At 40.9% G+C, this 19,516-nt stretch overlaps 1 protein-coding gene and 1 pseudogene across 6 annotated transcripts in view; one reads left to right on the top strand and one right to left on the bottom strand.

The window, feature by feature from the left end:
• Positions 1-19,516, bottom strand: part of ARG2 (arginase 2) — a 155,881-nt gene that overhangs the window by 78,885 nt on the left and 57,480 nt on the right. For 5 of the 6 annotated variants that reach the window (XR_011923002.1, XM_072428266.1, XM_072428269.1 and 2 more), the window contains exons 3-4: positions 12,291-12,392; positions 3,918-4,095 (exon numbers count right to left, since the gene is read on the bottom strand). Coding sequence is in view for 5 of the 6 variants with exons in the window: in XM_072428266.1 (XP_072284367.1) it covers positions 3,918-4,095; positions 12,291-12,392 (280 nt within the window). In the remaining variant the exon portion in view is untranslated. The remainder of the gene's footprint in view (positions 1-3,917; positions 4,096-12,290; positions 12,393-19,516) is intronic. The other variant, XM_072428268.1, reaches the window with a different exon arrangement.
• LOC140342443 (perilipin-2-like) lies at positions 7,903-9,879 on the top strand (annotated as a pseudogene).

Genomic DNA, 19,516 nt, shown 5'->3' with positions numbered 1-19,516 from the left:
CCTTCATATCTCCTAAACCGTATGTTGTAGTGACTTGAAAGTTTCAGGGTATACAGGGGACTCTCATAACCACTAGTAACCACAATAGCAGCACCCTAGCTTCAAGGAATTTCAAAATATGGGGGTCACAAAATTAAAATCCTATGAAAATACACCATTGGGGTTGCTGTTTCAACATAAAGTGCACCTAGGAGTCCTAAATTGAAAATGCAAATTAGGGACCCCCGGGCCAACTTGCCTAGCAAGGAGCATTGGGGTAGGGCCCCTAGGTCTATACCTACCTCTCAAAAAAGCTATACCTGTCAAACTACGCTACCCTGTCTGCTTCTCTTCTTTGAACCCCAATTTCTCCAGAGCGGCAGGGTGTATGAAACCGAAAATATAGGTGCAAGTGGGGGACACCTTTGGCTAACTCCCCCAATAATTTAATTACTATAGCATCATTAAAACATTAAAAAATCTTCCCATCAAAATGCGCTGCTCTGTTACGCATTACTGCCCACTTCTAACACTTGATCTCCAATTTCCCTGGAATGGGGGGTGTAAGAAACCAAAAATGTGTGGGGAACATCTGTGGCTACCATCCCCCACAATTTCATCACTATGCATGGTTAGAACATAAACTCTACCCACTAAAACAAAATGGGGTTCAAGTACTGGAAAGGTGCAGTTATGTGTAACAGGGAGGTGTGTTTTGATGTACAGAATTTTTTTATGTTGTAATGATGCCATGGTGATGAAAGTTTGGGGGTGTTAGCCACAAGTGTCCCACACTTCCACCTTTATTTTTGTTTCCCTGCACCTCTCCATTCTAGAGAAAATGGGGTTCAAGGTAGAGAAGAAGACAGGGTAGCATAGGATGACGATTATAGTTCTGTGAAAGGTAGATACACATTTAGGGCCCCCACCCCAATGCTTCTTACTATGTAAGGGTGCCTGGGGGTCCACAATTTGCATTTTTAATTTTGGGCTCCTAGACATACTCTCTTTTGAAACAGCAACCTCAATGTTTTAAACTTGTGACATCTATTTCTTAAAATTCTTTCAGAAAAATTGGTTACTAGTGGCTATGAGGGTACAAAATTTCAAGTCACTACAACTAATGTAGGTGATGTAGGAGATTTAAAGGTTTGATCACAGTGAGTTGTTAGGCTGCAGAATATGACAAGAAGCTTTTACACACAACTATCACACTGCGCTGCCGATGACATCATTACACACTGTGGATAATCTTCACAGACAGTTTTTTTTTTTTTTTTTTTTTAAAGAATATGGGCAGTGATGAGAGGGGGCACTGGCTGTCCTCATCTGCTATCCCATGCATGATGCTATTAAAGCATCACCACATTTTTAACATTATATATTTGGGGGAGGACCTCACCCCTTCCGTCTTTACTGCCATGGCAGATGGGTAAATCCGCAGCCTCCTGGGATATTTGTGTGTTAAATATACCTAGAGGATGTGGGCTGCTCCTTCTGCGCATGCATCTTCAGAGGCTTTCTCATGATGTAAAAAAAAAGAAAAAAAAAGTGTTCAATCTCATGCATGTGCAGTGCAAGGCGGAGCTGGATGTTACAGTTGGCATCAGAAAAAAAGAGGGAAGCTGAGCCAGCATGGGACACATCTAGTTAGGGTGAATTCACACTAGCAGTAAGGTTGCATTTGCTGCATTTCCTCTTCCTCACGCCAGCATCCACTGCTGCTTAAAAAACTGCTAGCTCTGAAAAAGCCCAACATTCACCACCTGTTACCAATCCCAGGTGCCTAGTAGTTACCAGTAGTCACTTAGGAACAGTAAATGGCCCAGTTTTTTTGCTGGTAATGTGAACTAAGCCTCACTTGTTACACCACATTGATCATACTATTACACTCTTACACTCTATACAAGGCATGACACTCCTAAAACTTAGAACACTAGGCAGTTGGATGAAAATACACAGCACTGGACAGTTGGGGCATAATACACAGAATGGAAAAATTGGACATACTAACAGGGCAGGCATTAGAAAGTTGGAACAAAGTATAGGGGGTAGGTAGAACACTGACACTAACAGGGGTTACCGGATGCCTGTGGCATAAACTACTGGGAGCACAAAATTTTCAGTGTCTTGCTCTGCCCCTTTTTTGACCACCTGGCTACAGCTTTTCCCCACCCAGCTGAAAAAAATTTTGAGGGAGAACACTGACCTAGTGTTCCAAACCAACTGCCGACAGGGATCCTTGATGAATGAATAACAAATAGGATGGGAAGGAGAAGGAATCCAGTAAAGTAAGGTTGTAATGGTAAAAGCAAATGGGTAGGTATAGCAGAAGCTGGTTTACATGAAGGAACGTCAGAGTAGGATACTCATGCTGGAGCCAAACTGTCACAGATCCCCGCAAGATGTGGGTTCTGTTACCTGATGGTCATAAGATCTCCATTTGCCAAATGACCTCCCCCAAAAAATGAAGTGACTGGCTACAGGATGTTGCTTGAACAAGGAGTTCTATGAGGCTGTGCTTCCAGGTTCCATTTCCTGATCCTGTTTCTGACTCTTTGGCATACCGACCCCAGAATTGTCCGACTACCCTTCTGCTTTTTACTCCTGTACTGCGCTTTAGTCCTACCTAGTCAGCAGTTACCAGCCCCTGCCGCAACCTGGGCACTGCCTCCTAAAATTCATCACCCCTTGCTTGCGGGGTGCGCTGGTGAGGCTCGAAGGCTGATGTCCTAGACTCTGCACCCCGTACATGTCTCTGCCAAACATGCTGATGATACAGAGGGTCCACCATCCCATTTGTCCCACCATGACACAAACATAAAGACCACCTAGAGAACCAAGGTCATCTGGGAGTAAAAGCGCAAAGATCCATGTAGATAGGATTGATATCAAATGGATCTAACCATTAAAAGCGGAGAAGTATTGGTTATTATAATTATTTTAATATTTTGGTAAGCAAATTAGCAAAATTGACTTAACAAAGTAAAACTTAAACAAAAGTTTGTAAATGACAATTGTGGCAACAATAAAAGAGTAGAAAACAAGTGAGATTCAGCCAGATTGGCACTATCAAAATACCACTAATAGATCACTATAACTATAAAACTATAGCATATTCTAATAGTAAAAGGGTATCCAGTGGCATCATGGCATGCAGAAAAAGGTGGTGTGGAACAGGTGATGCACAGCATGGTGCATGAAACAGTGCAAATAAATATAGAAAACATACAACATGGGATGAGGCTTGGGGGTATTGAGAATATACAGCATGACATGTTGAATGAGAACATGCAGCATATAGACTGTACATCACTGTGAGACAGTAGTAAAAAAAACCCTTAAAATGGCTTACTTCCGCTTGACAGGATGATCCAATCCATGCCTCCTTCAATAGATCTGTACAGGAGTTGGGTAGATTTCCTGTTCTAGGTTATTGGAATCCATGCATGCCTACATCAGCACAGAACCCAAAAAGCATATGGGTGGAAAAACTCCTGTACTCCTGGAGTTTGGAATGAGGTTGGGCAGCACACAAATTATCATTTCAGGCCCATTTCTTGCAGCTACATAGGCTTCTATTGTAGTAGTTTTTCTGTAAAACAGCTGTATATCAGTCTAGCATGAGCAACTCCTGCATTTTCCTGCAATAAAATGTGCAGGATGACATCTACCCAGTAGTTTTCTTTAGGTAGTCAATGGACCTGCTAGGTCTTTTGTAGCTTTTGAAAGGTATCTGGTTTCCATAGGCATTTAATGCATATAAATTGCACTTACATCCTAATTTTATTGAAGAATATATTTAAATAAGCCCATAATTCATCTTTTAATGAGACATGTCTACATTTAGGTTCCTCGCACTGGAGAATAGAGTATTGGGAAAACATAATGCCATGTCAATGTTTGCAGCGCTAGTAAATGCTAGTAAACAGACTTACCTATGATCGCCTCCCAAAGTTACACAAATGTGACCAGCTTCCAAAACTCTACTAACTTCATCTGCCAACACTTGACATGCAAGGCCAACTGTACGGGGGTATTTAACAGTGTTGTTGTACAGCTTATCATTAGGAACTTGGGCAAAGTGTAGATCTCCAACATCATATACATTACACCCTGTAAAACAAAATAATTTACATATGTTAGAGCCAAACAACTGTACAATATAAAACCCTTTATTTACGGTGTAATTAAAAAATTGTAAAAATTTAATTTTCAGTACTCTATGGGCAATTTACTTTCATACCAGCTACTATCACAGTGTTTCTTGACCATTTTAACATGGTGGAAACCCTTGAAATACTGTTCAGGTACTCAGGTAACCGCTGGTATAATTACTATATCTACAACTCAGGGTACGTTAGTGTGGTGGCCATTAGGAAGAATGCCTCTTAAATTGCTGGCCTGTGGGAAGGCTGCCATCCTTACAGATACCAATGATCTTTTTGGTTACCTGTTAAACTGACCTGAGAGCCACAAACTGCTCCTTGCTCAAGGAAACCATAACAATCTCTGGGGGAACCCTAGTTGAGAAACACATTTAATAATTCTGTGATATTGTATAATTTATACTATTTGAGAATACTTTTTGAAACCCCTGGTACATAGCATAGGTTTTAAAATTACTTTCTGTATATCTAACCTCAGGTGTAAAATAACACACATCTAATTGTATTACATCATTATTTAACAAAAATGAAGCCATATTGTGGAAGCCATGTGTGATAAACTAGGTACACGGCATGATTAACAGCTTGAAGAACCACCTTGTAAGCAGTAACTTGAAGTACACATGGAGTCTTTTCTTTGTGCAACACCCTTTAAAAAAAAAAAAAAAAAAGGTGCAGCACTCTTCTCCTTTAAGTCTTGATCACTGCTTCACAGTGGCTACGTCACCCAATGTCGCACCTGTGCAGTGCAAAATCAGGTGACATAGCAAGAAGAAGACGGAAGAGAAAACAGAATGTTGTGCTTCCTCCTCGCCGGAAGAAAGAGGAATTCCACGACGACGTGGGACCAGATCATGAGAAAGATCAGTGCCTTCGAGGGATCTGTGGGATTAAAGGCAAGTGTAATTTATTTTTTATTTTTAGTTTATTTACGCTTTAATGTGGCTGCCTTTCTCCAAACATCCTCCTATACTTTGCACCAGCCTATCCTTCGCCCTTTCAATGTATTCTCTGTTATTACCATATGCTTTTTTTGGGAAATACAGATTTCACTTCAGCTCTACAACAGTCAGCTTTTCAGTGGTGGACTAACAAGAGATGTGTGAGAAACGCAGAGTTAAAATGGAATGGAAAGACTTCACTATCACTAAACATTAAAAGTCAGTAACTCTACCACTGGACTATGTCAAATCCAAGCTTAACTGAATTATGATCAATGACAGACTCAATGCTATCTTGAACAATAACTTGACTTAACTTGATTTCATAAAACATGGGTCTTGTGGATTCTCTACCTAATCTAACCTATTCCAGTCTGTTAGCAACTATTCCCACTTTTCCCTCCTCTTTTGTTATTCCCACTTTTCCTAAGGTTAAGCCCCGACTTTTCCTTTCTATTTTCTATTGGTTGCTTTTTACCAATTTAAATAAAAATTGTACTGTCTTTGCACTGATGTTTACTGTTTTCTGATTAATAAAAACATTGACATATAGTACAAAAAGGCCTAAAAATGAATGTAAGCACAAAACGTTTAGGGGATGAAGGCTCCGTCAATCCATTCTCCTCCCCGTCACCCACAACATGCTCAGTCAAGGGTCAATCCTGCTCCCCTGCCTGACCTGACTTAAATTTATAGGTTAGATAATGAAAGGCTGCATGTGAAAAATCTGTTTTTTTATTTTTCTACATGTGACGTATGTATCCCAGGAGACTGCGCTCCTATTGTATCTTTATTCCCATGGCGATAAAGACAGTGGAATTTACCTTTTTTAACCCCTCCCCTACCTAAAAGAAAGGTATTTTTTACCTTATATAAAAGGGTTTTCTACTTAGCTCGGATAATGCTAACAATTTTCAGTAAATATTACCAGGGTCTTTTGTGAGTTGGACCATGTAATAGTACAGTTCCTCAGAACAGCTTGTACAGCAAAACAGCCAGACCACATTCGCTATAACTTCAACAAAGAGTTTCAAAATTGGGAGCATTAAGATTCATCACCTTCCACCCTGGGGGGTTTGAGACCAGTTTTCCCCTTCCTAGCTAAAGAAACCTTGTGTTCCAGATCATCATGAGACTTTCCTACCTACATATGTGGAGACAGGTTCGCTCCATCACATTCCTATGAAACAACCTCTGTTAATACATCTAAGCAACAGAGGCAATTAGAAAATCCTATGGCTGTTTGCAATGCCTTCAGGGAAGAATAAAGGTAAAACAGCATACAAGAACTATTGCTAAATTAATAATCTAGTTTATTAGAAAAGCCTACATGGCTAAGGCCTTCAAGATTCTGGAAGGGGTGACTGCACACTCAACCAGAAGTGTGCCCATGTCCTAGGCATTGGCTTCAACGATCTCTTTAGACACAGTTTGCAGAATAGCCCTCTTGGTTGTCTTCACATACATTCCTCCTGGATTATAGGAAGAACCAGCAACCCTGACAACAGTACCGTTTGGCAGAGCAACGTTACATTCGGCTACATTTTGTAATAAAGTTTAGCTTTTTTTTCTGGCACCCTCCCCTGCATTAATGTCTCACACATTACTGCTATAGAGAAGTCAGGAAAATGGAAAACATGTGTCAGCACTTTGTAGTTTTCCTTTTCTGACTAACTTTATGGCACTATAAGCCCCCCCCCCCATGTATTAGATACTATCAATGGGGTACTGTTCACTTGGGCTTTTCATTATTAGGATTCTGTCCTATGGGGTAATCTGGGGGCTTGAAATACTGACACATTGCTGCCATAGAGTTAGTTAGGAAAGGATTTTACACTTTTGTCAAAAAAATTGCCTAGGGGTCAGAGCAGCCCATAGTTGCATTTTCTGTGCAATTCCTTCATTTTTTTTGGTATAGGGGTTGTAACAGCTGGCCAAAGAAATCACAGGGTTTGCTCAGATACAGGTTATAAGCAGAGTATTTTTCAGTTTTCCTTTTGACCTGAAGTTGGGGTTGAAGTACCAGGCTGAATGACAATGAGCTTCTTTGCCAGGTGGGGGAGCTAAAGAGGCCTGGGTATGTTCAGGTGTAACTGTCTCACCTGAAATGCATCCTGGAATATATGGCTGGATGTGGATATAAACTCCCAGCCTGCTTATTCCTGGGACTCTGTCTTGGCTGGTGAGCTGGGAGGAGGTCCAAAGTGGACTGTGAATAAAGACAGACACTTTTTGTTGGAAAAGCTGTATGGTTAGGGCCTTGGAGTCCTGCATAGCACTAGGTTGGGCTGGATTGCTAGTTAAGGGAACTAACAGTGAGTTAGGGGCCAAGTGGCCAGGCTTTATTTTTGCTGTTTGTTTTATTTTGCCTGTTTTTGTGTGGAAATAGTATTAGTGAAGAAAACCCTTGATGCACTTTTAACCTGCTGGCCCTGTTTCCTGTTTGATACACCCAACGTTGCTACGGGTGATCTCACATATGGTGGAAGATGCGGGTAGCTTTATAAGCGGGTGTTTGGAAGGCCAGCATGGAGGAGATACTAAAACAGCTTGTTCTGGCAAATGCCAACCAACAGCAGGCCAAGGCCAACCAACAGCAGGCCAAAGTGGAGCAAAAACATATTAAAAACCAATTACTGCTAGGTCTGGAAAAAGCTGAGGCAAGCCACAAGAAGTTGTTGGAAATACAAGCACAGAGCTACCAACAACAATTAGATGCACTAAAACAGCAGATATCTCTATGAGAACAGGCTGATGCAGAGTGTATTGCTGGACATTCGCCAGTTTTTCGGGTAACCCAGTTGTTGCCAAAAATGACTGCGGATGATGATCCTGAGGTGTTTTTGACCACATTTGAAAGATCTGAGGAGAGAGAGGGCTGGCCCCAAGCGCAGTGGGCGGGTATAGTGGCGCCATTTCTGACAGAGGAGTCATAGAAGGTGTATGGTTACCTGGCCCCAGACGACGCCAAGTGTTATGTGAAGCCTAAAACTGAAATATTGAGGAGTCTGGGCGTGTCCCCTGCGGTACGGGCCCAACAAGTGCACAAATGGACTTACCAGACACATGCGGACCTCTAGAAAAGGTTGTTACCCAGGGCAACGCAGAAGAATTTCTTTGCTGACTGGAGAGCGCAAAAGACTAAAGTAGAAAAGAAGACCATAAAGCCATTGGATAAATGTAACAAGTATTTCTTTAATAGAAATGAGGAGAGGAAAGCATTGAAAACTCAAGGGGTAAAAGGATTGGCAGAAATACGAGAACACGGAATCTGATGGATCTGAAGAAGAGAAAAAACCTGTTACCAAGAAAACTCCTGTCAAAAAGCCTGCAGCCAAGGAAAAGGTAAAGGAGGAGTCAAAAGATGAGCAAGATTCAGAAAAAGGAGAAGCAATGGAAATAAACTTCGCTGTCGCTAAAGGAAAAACAGCTACTTCTGCAAAAAAGGTGAATCTAAGGACAAGAAGGGGGAAGATGCTGGTAAGTTAAAGGCTGGAAAAGCAAAAGGTGAAATAAAGGCTAAAGAGACTGAAGCTGCAGATGAGGATATGGAAGCTTCTGAGAAGAACTAGGAGAAGAGTTTAGTAAGTTAAGTAAAGAGGGAAGGAACTGTCCCTGTTGTGCCTGATGAACAGGATGCCCAGGAGCATGTTGAGGAAGGTGTTGCTACATCAATGGAAGTGAAGGCTGAAAAATTGATTAGAAACATGAAGCCTCAAAACCAACAAAAATTAAAAAGAAACATGTAAAGAAAACATTCTAATGTAAGCTGTGCAGTTATACTTGTCCTAGATGCTCAAATCTTGATGGTCACATGCAGAGGCACATAAGAACTGGTTCTGGGGAAAAGCTATATAAATGCTATGTTTGTCATGTTCGGTTTACGCAGGGTGGAACCAGGAAAATGCACATACTGCAAAAGCCTACTGAGAATGTAGCCAAAGTTCACTGTCCCCATTGTGATACAGTCTTCCATGACCCTTATGGCCTTATTCAACATTAGAAGTTTTACAACAATAAAAAGCGATTTAAATGTGATTAGGGTGGGGCAGAGAAACGTGTGAAGACCATCACCACAGTGGCTGTTAATGGTGTCATGCCAATAATACAGAAACTGGGACCTCAGCTTGCTGTAGCCAACAACATTGCTGGCATTAGACTGGATAATACTGAAGAGAGGTGGCCCATTTTGTATCGGCCAAGTGACAAGATTGTAACTAATGCCTCAGAAGCTGTCATGGGTGCTAAAGAAGCAGTGATTCAAAATATAACTGGAGTGGTTGATAAGACCAAGAAAGCAGTGTATGACACTGTGGGGATGACCAAGTCTGTTATAAACAGAAGCATAAACACTGCTTGGGAGCAGCGGTGTTGATACTGCTCTTACAAAGTCTGAAACTCTTCTTGAACAATACCCACCACCAACTGTTGAGGAACTAGAAAGGGAGGCTGCAAAAACAGAGGGGTTTAAGGTGTCGAATAACAAGGCAAGCTACTATGTTCACTTGGGATCTCTCTCTACCAAGGCACGCAGTCGTGCTTACCATCAAGCATTGGCAAGATTCAGGGATTCTAAATGCAGTCAGGAGGCCATTGCTCAGTCACAGTCTACAGTTGACCTGAATAAATATGCCAGGAAGAACATGAATGATGCCAATCAGAAAATACATGATGCACAGTTGAGGCTCTACAACAAAAAGGGAGAAGCCTGGGCGAAAACAGAAAGTGCAGCCCAAGCAAGAAGGTTCAACCAAGTAGTAAAGATTAAGCAAGAACTGGGTGAAGGGTGATACCTGCACTAAGCTGAAAGAGCGGAAAAATTTACTAACAAAGGAGAAGGAAGAACTGCTGGAGCTAAAGGATGATGTTCAGGAGTACAGTGAGGATCTGGAAGAAACTGATTTAAGGAAAAAATGTTTTGCCAAAGTCACTTAAAGATGCCAGAGACAAATTGGTTCAGAGCACCGGGTCTCTAAAAAGAACATTTTTTGTTTCTTGTGTTTTGACCTAGAAAAGGGAAGATACAGGTATTCAATGGCAGCTCAATGGCAAAAAAAAGGGCTTCCAGATTCCAATAAGCTCCCTGCCCACAGACCCCCCATAACACTGAGGTCACATTGTAGGAATGAGGCCCTCTCCCCCATTGTTGGCCTTTGCCAGCTTTGGTGCAGGCAGCAATCTGGTGTTACCAATAGGAACACAATACACTCTTTGCCCCTCCTTCTTTGGCAATCCAGGGTCCTCAGGACCTGTTATGTGTAGGTGGGGGCTCACATTCGTGCTCCCTATTTTCCTTTCCATTCCCTACAAAGATTGGTTCCAAATCGTTGAAGCCTCCACAGTTTTCCTATTTTGTAAATAGATACAAATTAATGAAAAAATAAAACACTATGGGTCTGATTTGTTAAAGCTCTTCAAGGCTGGAGAGAATACACTTTCATGAATGAAGCTGGGTGATCCAGCAAACCTGGAATTGATTTCTTTAAAGTCATTTGCTAACAAATATTTTGAATCTTAGACCAAACTAATTCCAGGTTTGTTGGATCACCCAGCTTCACTGATGAAAGTGTATCCACTCCATTCTTGGAGAGCTTTATTAAATCAGGCCCTAAATCCATAGGACATAATGCATAAATGATGATATGAATGTTTCCTTTGGGTTGTTTTCCCTAAATCCTACCGACAACTTGTTAAATACACTCATCTGTCCCTTTAGTTTTTGCTTACAGACAAAAATCTGTAGTATATGCAAGCATTGGGATATGAATAAGTGAAATACTGATGTTAATTTTTTTTTTTTATCCCCTTTGATATGGAGGAGAACTGGCCCTTGCAGTAAGCACACAGAGTAGTTTGTACTAAAGTAACAGTCTTTGTTACAAAACAATATAATTTCCTTTAGAAAACAAATCGAAGAAAAAGAAAAAAAAAAACATTAAAGCAGTTTACATAATCTGGCAGAGAGTGCAAAGTCCTCTGAATCCACAAAACAGTCATTTATAATAAAGTCTTTAGTAAGGATTACACAGTTCATAAAGTAAATCAAAACAAATCAGCATCAACAACTTTTCATACCAAAGCAAGACAGTTTTTTTTAACTTTCCACAGATGCTTGTTATCAGCCTACCTGCTGCAATTCCACTTCCCTTGCATGACAGCACACCTGTGCTACTTATAGCAGACCTAAAGTCTGCCTGTAGCCAAACCACCTTCCTATTCAAGTCTAGAGGGACCTGATATAAACTAACCAAAACAACCCTTTGCAGAGTTGCTCTGACTACTTCTGGACTCCTTTGCCAGCATTCACCCTGGTTTAAAGAGCCAATGCTCCGTATAATGGGGAGATAAATCTCCCATTCAGGACCCATCCCAGCAGTCCTATACACCTTTTGCCCATTTTTTTCACCTGGAACATGCTCTTATAGTTTGCATTGACCCCCAGCAATTTGGCAACCATACTATGTTTAGGGGCTTTGCAAAATCTTAAATTGTTGGCAGCCAGTAACAGCTAACATTAAAAATGCTATTTCTGTCTATATGTAAAGACCCTCTATTACAAATGTGATATGCTTTTTGCATGTCTTTTTTCTTTTCAATAATTTTTATTTTTTTTTATACATAGAAAATTACAAAACTGGAATAATCCAATACAAAACATAAAATGTTGATGTTTAGCACAGCTTTTGTGTTAAATACAGTAAAGAATAAAATAATAAAAAGGTGCACTGTCATTCGTACACCTAACCAAAATAAAACAGAACAAAATTCCCCTGAGAACAATAGTCAATATAAAATTAACAATACAGTACAATAGTGGTACATCTGGCATCTGACAGAATACTAAAGGTCCAAGAACTCGGGAAACACTATCACCTTTACCTATTGTGCAATCTTACCAGCTATTCAAAGACATCTGGGGTATGGAAGGCACAGAAAACTGTATCCAGGGTTCCCACACAGACAATTTCTGATGTGTATCTGTGAGGAAGCGCATTAGTTTCTCATTAACCAATATAGTATCCATTCTGAGAATTACCACAAATAGTATTCCAGCTAATTATTCTTGATCTATCCAGCAGTGAGTACATCATGGAATAATTATTCTCAGACCATTTAAATGCAGTTGGTGACTCCCAGCTCAGAGTAAATATTGGGTTATTTTAAATTGGAAGCAGAGGGAGGAATGAGGACATTAACCCACTGGAATATCTGATTCCATCCCAGCATTGAAACATGTGTTGCAAACGCGGGGTCATATTTGGTGGTCTGACTTTCCCAGGGATCCATGGAAGCGCCTGAACATCTATAGGGCGACAAAGGTACTGTATTTGAATCCAAAAAGGTGCCCTTGATCCAGCATACAATGAACATATAGGAGCAATATGGCTTGCCTGATAATATTTCAGTAGGTTAGGTGCCCCTAAACTCACTGATTGTTTATTAACCAATAGTGTTTTCTGAGATCTGCTGTTTTTTGTCGTTCCATAGCAAAAGACATCACTGACTTTTGCAGTCCCTGTAACACTTTGGCGGGACCTTTCCCTGGAAGTGTCCTAAACAAATATAACAATTTCGGTAGAAATGTCAACTGATCTAGACCTCCCAATCCACGAGAGTGGCAAATTCGTCTATTGAGAAAGCATTTCCTTGAGTTTGGCAAATAGCAGTTTAAAATTTGCATCGTATAGCTGGTCACTGTAAGTTTAATACCCAGATAGTCAGGGTGTTGTTCCGACCATTTAAGTTTGAACGCACTTTGTATAGTAGCAAGTGTAGGAGGCGGAAGCGTGACATTCATAGATTTTTTTTTTTTTTCTCATTAATTACCAAGCCTGACACTTGAGCGAATTCCATCAGGACCGTCACTAAATTAGGCAGGGAGATCAGAGGCTGGGTATGGTTAACATAATGTCATCTGCAACAAGGTTCAGTTTGTACTCCTCACCACCTATCTTAATTCCATGACTATTAACGTTAGACCTGATTAAATAAGCAAGAGGTTCCAGGGCTAAAATAAAAAGCAGTGGTGATAAAGGCCACCCTTGTCTTGTGCCTTGTCGCACTAGAATAAGGAGGAATAGTAGGACATGTAACGTATCCTAGCAGATAGGGAGGAGTACAAAGCAGACATCCAGGCTATAAATTGCGGTTGAAAACCCCATTTGGGAAGGATATAAAATAGATAATACCAGGAAAGGGAATCAAATGCCTTGTGTACATCCAAAGTTAGTAACACACTTGGAATACGCTCAGAGTGAGCTAAGTGTAATGGATCAATAATTTTCTTTTTGCGATCAGGAGCCTGTCTACCTGGTACAAATCCTACCTGGTCTTTATAAATAGGAAATGGTAGAAATTTATTTAACCTTGTTGCCAAAATTTTTGTAAGTATTTTAATATCTACTTTGAGTTAGCAAATTTGCCTGTAATTATGTGGATCTAACTCATCCTTTCCTGGCTTGGGTGTCATTGAAACATGGACTAATAATGACGAATGAGGATGCTGTTGATCACTTTTCAAATGAATAAAGAAGTTTGAAGGGGTGCTAGTTGGTCCAGGAACTTTTTATAATAAAGTGCTGAGTAGCCGTCCGGACCTGGGGTCTTATTGGTTTTCAGTGATTTATTAGCTGTGTGAATTTGTGCTTTAGTAATATCTGCCGCCAAGCGCTCACCTATTTCACTAGAGATCGTGGGAAGATGCAGTTTAGCGAACAGTTCATCAACTCGGGAAGCCGGAAAGGTTGCCGGAGATGATACAGGCTCGCTAAAATTTCCTTAAACCTCTCCACTATGGGGGAAGGATTAGCTGTAATGGACTCATTAGCTTGCCTTAGCCTCATGGAAATAGCACCAGATTTAGTGTTGAGCAGTCTGGCCATCATAGACCCTGGTTTATTAGTTCTTATATAATATTTTTGTTTGGACCATCTAATTTGTTTTTCCACCTGGCTGTCTAGTAATAAATTGAGCTCTGTACGTGTCTGCTGGACTAATTTATAGACTTTATCAAGCGCGGTCTTCCACCTCGATTCCACTGTGCAAGGGAGGAAGTAAGTTCCAAGATTCTTTATTTTCTCAATTTTTTTTCTAAGAGATGCCATCTGTATCAGATACCCCTAAATCGTTGCCTTATGGGCATCGCACAGAGTTATGGGTTATAAAATAGTGGGCCAAATGATCTCCCGATATTTTCACTATCTTAGGATAAGGCAAAAAAACATCATTTAGTCGCCAGTAAAATTTAAAGGATTTAGGAATCAAAGAATCACTTGCCATTAGCACTGGGGAGTGATCAGACCAGGGGGGTCCCCATAATTTTGGCAGTAGATACACAGGGTAGTACTTGTTGCAGAACAAAAATGTGATTGATCCTTGTGAAACTATCGTGGGAGAAGGAATAATAAGTAAAATCCTTCATTGTAGGATGAAATTCCCTCCAGACATTGATTAATTGTTGATCAGTTAAAAGTTCCTTGAACTTTTGGGAGTTCAGAAGGATCAATCTCAAATGTCCTTGGGTTGAAACATGCGATTTATCTAATTTACTATCTAGATACAGATTAGTATCCCTCATCACTAAGAGGGTGCCCTTTTATGTGTGGCTATTACTTTAAATAGATGATTGAAGAAGTGGATGTGGTGAGTACTTGGGGCCTAATAATTCACTATGGTAAGCTCTATTTTGAATAGAGAACCTTGCAATACTAGGTATTGACCAGTAGGGTCCGCAATTTTCTTGGTGCACCGGAAAGGCATGTTTTTAATAAAAGCTAAAAAACTCCTCTTTTCTTAAAAACTGGCTTGAAAAATTTGAGGGAATTTCTTATGGAAATATAAAGGCTGAGAGGATACTGAAAATATAGACTTTTGTAGACAAAGAATTTTCACTCCCAGGGATGCATAATTAAACACCTTCCTCCTTTTTTGCGAGGAGTTAAGCCCTTGTACATTACATAATCACACATTTCTCAACCATCATAGTTTGTACCATAATACAGAGATTGTATAGGTGAGCAACTTGTTAAATTTGACATGAGCCTTCTCCTAAACTGTGAAGTGTACCACATTGTAAGACATGTCAAAAAAAAGGGGCAACACAATTAAAAATAACTTAAAATCAAAACCCGAATAGAAGAAAAAAAAAAACAGACCTGAGCCTGTAGGTCTTTAACGAAAGACCAGTCCTGCAAAAGCAGGTACTAGGCAAGCTATGTAGCATTGCCTAAAAAAGGGTGAGACAGCCAACACACCCGGGCAGGTGTTGCTTTACTATAAAACATCTTGCTGTCAAAAATAAAAATTGAAAAAAATTGAGCTCAATTAGTAACATCCTTGCATTAGAGCCAACTCTAATATAAATAAGCATAGCCATCTCTGTTTTTACCATAATCTAAACTATACTACCCTTTTCACCATGGACAGGGTTACCACAGACTGTGTGTACTAGCTGGGGTAATAAACAAACCAGAGGGGGGGTGTGCACAGATCAGTTTTCTCAGCCAAATATAGTTACCAAAAGTCACAGAACAGGACTCGTATGAAACCACTCATCCTCCTAGAGTACGCAATTTGGTATGCAGCAGCCAAAAGGAGAACATAGCACTTCATTCTTGGAAAAAAACATGTTGGTGTTTCGCTGATTGCGACTTCTGCCGGTAGGGAAAGTTTCCAACGCCTGCTGGTTTCCCAGTTAGAGGTAAGGGGGGGGACCTTTGGGGTCTTGGTGAGTCTCTAGGACTAGTGGGGTTAGCAACCAGAACTTCCAATTGTAGGCCATATAGGTGAAAACCAGCCTGAAGGGGAACCCCTATTTGTAGTTGATATCCAGTTCCAGTAGAACAGACAAATACAGTTTCAAGGATTTCTGCTTCTAAAGGACAGATCTTTCCTGTTCCATTCTGTTTTCATAATTGCCTCCTTGGTTTTGTAAAAGGTGGGTTTTATGAGCACATTCCCTAGGGGACCATAAGGTTTTTTGAAGCCCAGGGCCCTGTGGATCCTATCACATTCCAATCTATCTGGGGGCATATCCGAAAGCAAATCCTGTAGCAGGAAGGGTGAGAGCTGCAGCGCGAGATGTCTGCAGAGGACCATCTTGATTGACTGCTTGCGAGCACCCCCTGCATGTTATTTTTTATTGTTGTGACAAATTACAACAGGTCCCCTTTATCGATTCAGCTTTTTAGGATGCAGTGCAACTGAACAGGGTAAGTATGTGCCAAAATTGACAAAGGCATGTCGTGCATGGAGAGAAAGGACCACTAGGGTGCGCTATGGCTTGCACAGGAGTGGAGTGAGCCCTGAGAAGGGCCAAGGCGCAGAGGCTAAGCAGTAACCAGGTCTTCTCCAGAGTCTCTGATGGTGAGGATGTTGCACTGCTGGTTACTGCCAGGTTGCGGTCCTTGGGCACACCAGGGTGGGCTGGATGAAACACGGGGTCGAGGCAGGCAACAAGCAAGAGAGGTCAGGTCACAAGCCAGGGGTCAAATACCAGGGATCCAGGAGACAGACACCAGTGACACAGAGGCCACCACGGACAGAGGAAACACAGGAGACACCTGGCAACAGGAGGCACAGGAATATCCAGACAGATGGGAACACTGAAACAGCACAGGGAAGTTGACTGGGAACCAACAGACTGGAAAACGAGGGGTTAACGCAGGATCTGGACAGAATTAAGAACGGAATTAAGCACCAGGTGAACAGGAACTGGCTCACAGAACTAGGCGCTTGGCCCAAGGAAGGCCGTTGCATGAACACTAAGTGCAGTGTGTGAGCTAGCTAAATAGCATTGGCTTGTCAAGAGGCTATTTTCTGATTGGACAGCGGATTATAAGGAATTAATAAAGCTTGGAAACAGAGGCACGCCCTGCGTTCGAACTGCCCGCATGCGCAGGAGAGAGGCGTCTGCGCTTTACTGAGAAAGAGGTAAGTGTGACAATGGAAAAGATAGGATAGGAAATATATTGTAATCCCCAGCTATATTTAAGGAGCTGGATAGAGAAAGCACTAAATAAACAATGTCTGAGCTAGCTAAATAGCCAGGGAGGATTAAGAGGCCAGATTATATTGGCCAGCGGATTGAGCAAAACTGATAAAGCTTCTATCAGAAGCACACCCGCATACACAGGACAGAGATGCCTGCACTTTAGCAGGGAAGAGGTAAGTGTGACAAGGCAGAGCCCACCACCCACCAAGTTATGTTTATCTGTAAAGAGTGAACATAGTACATTAAAACTATATCATACTTAAGAGTAACTTAAGTAGAAAAACAGCAACAAATAACAGAAGCGTTAACCGCATATGACATAGCATAGTGATGAAATCAGTCATAAGCCCACTTGGGTGAGAACAAAAACCAAAGCAGTTGTATCTTCCAGTATTTATGTGATGGGGGGGAAAATGTTACTATGGAATATTATTACTATGTATAAGCATATGTACTACCTTCTAACTACACACTGATAGGTTTGCCCAATTCCAATTTACTGATTCTGATGATCCATGAATGTTTTTTCTTTGGCTTATGAATACTATATATGTTTGTTTTCTGCTGATATGTTTTTTCAATATTTGTTATTTTATTATCTATACAGACTATACTAAACAAAACATTGGTTGCATGTCTATATTTTTGTGTATAAAAGCATACTAAAATTTAAAATGTTACTGAGGAATTTGCTAGGCCCTCGCTCTCCTGCATATAAATTCATTGTAATCATGCTTCAGAAAAGGAGGGCAATATTGTCGTTCTTGCCTACTTGTAATAGATTGTGTAAATACATTTTGGACAATAAAGAAGTAGGAATCCAGGAGAATAAATTAAGGCTGGAAAATATCATCTGAACAGCAGATAACAACATTGTAACCAAAGAGGATAGGGATTAGTTCATAGTTAAAGCGTAAACTCAGAATTTTCACTTTACATAAAAGGGTAGAGAACCCTTTTATGTAAGGTAAAAATTCAGGCTTTTTTTTTGTTTTTTTGTTTTTCAGGTGCAACACCTTTTAAAACAAAAAAAAAGTGCAGCACCGCCCGCTAATTCTTGAGTGGGACCGCAAAGTATCCCAGGGGACAAACATCAGGCATCCCGGTAGGCTCTTGCGCAGAAGAAGCCTTTTTGCTTAAAAAAAAAAAAAATTTGCTGATCTCGCGCATGCACAGCGAGATCGGCAAATTTTTTTTTCATGCTACGTCACCCGATCTTGCGCCTGGGTCTGGTGTCGTAGGATGAGGAACCCAGAAGAGAAGACAAAGATGGCGGCGCACCGAGCCCTGGGACTGATGCCAAGACGACGCAGGACCCGATGCCGCATACTCCCGGATTGATCCAGGAGGCTCTTGCGCAGAAGGAGCCTTTTTGCTTAAAAAGAAAAATTTGCTGATCTCACGAATGCGCAGCAAGATCGGCAAATTTCTTTTTCATTCTACGTCACCCGATCTTGCGCCTGGGTCTGGTGTCGTAGGATGAGGAACCCAGAAGAGAAGACGAGGATGGCGGCGCACCGAGCCCCGGGACTGATGCCAAAACGAAGCAGGACCCGATGCCGCACACTCCCGGATTGATCGGACTGCCCTGCGGGATTGAAGGTAAGTGTGCTTTTTGTTTTGGTTTTTTTGAGTTTTGAGTATAGTTCCTCTTTAAGGCACTGGTTATCCTATTTTTTCTGCTTTATCTAAAAGCTATAAATACTGATACAGTTTATCAAATTTGTAGTTGCACTTTCTTCTTTCATAAACAATATAATGTATCTACTACAAGTTTTAAACAGTGTATCTGTACAGGTCAAGGAAGGTTTTGGAATCATTAGATATCTGATGTCCCTATTCAAGTTTGTCTATTCTAGGCAATCGATACAGGCAGGGATTCTAGGAGTAAAAGAGTAAGGATGTAGTGACACATATTTGGCCTGATTTATAAAAGCTCTCCAATGCTGGAGAGGATACACTTTTATCCATGAAGCTGGGTGATCCAGCAAACCTAGAATGGATCTGGTCCGGGATTCAAAACATTTGCTAGCAAATGACTTTCAAGAAATCCATTCCAAATTTGTTGGATCATCCAGCTTTACTGTGGAAAGTGTATTCTCTCCAGTCTTGGATAAACCAGGCCCATTGAGTTTATAATTTCCCTACTGGAATTCATCTTGTACCACAAAAACATTTTGTATAAGGACACCTTTTACTTCCAGGTACAAGGTTTGAGGATAGCTACAGCATATGCCCCAGCTTACACCAACCTGTACTTTGGGGGTTGAGTATGCCAGATTTGGTGCCATATTTGATCTTCTAGCTTGGCATCACTATATTGATTATCTTTTAGGCAGGATTTATTATACATTTAAAGCAATTGGTGACACTCCAGGAATTTAAATTTTAAAGCTTACATTTTAGAATTAACAAGTTTTCTTTAAAATTTCCCA

The sequence above is a fragment of the Pyxicephalus adspersus genome, chromosome 12 (genome assembly GCF_032062135.1).
Source record: "Pyxicephalus adspersus chromosome 12, UCB_Pads_2.0, whole genome shotgun sequence".
Lineage (NCBI taxonomy): Eukaryota > Metazoa > Chordata > Amphibia > Anura > Pyxicephalidae > Pyxicephalus > Pyxicephalus adspersus.
The sequence above is the reverse complement of the archived record's forward strand: the minus strand, read 5'-3'. Positions and strand labels throughout refer to the sequence as shown.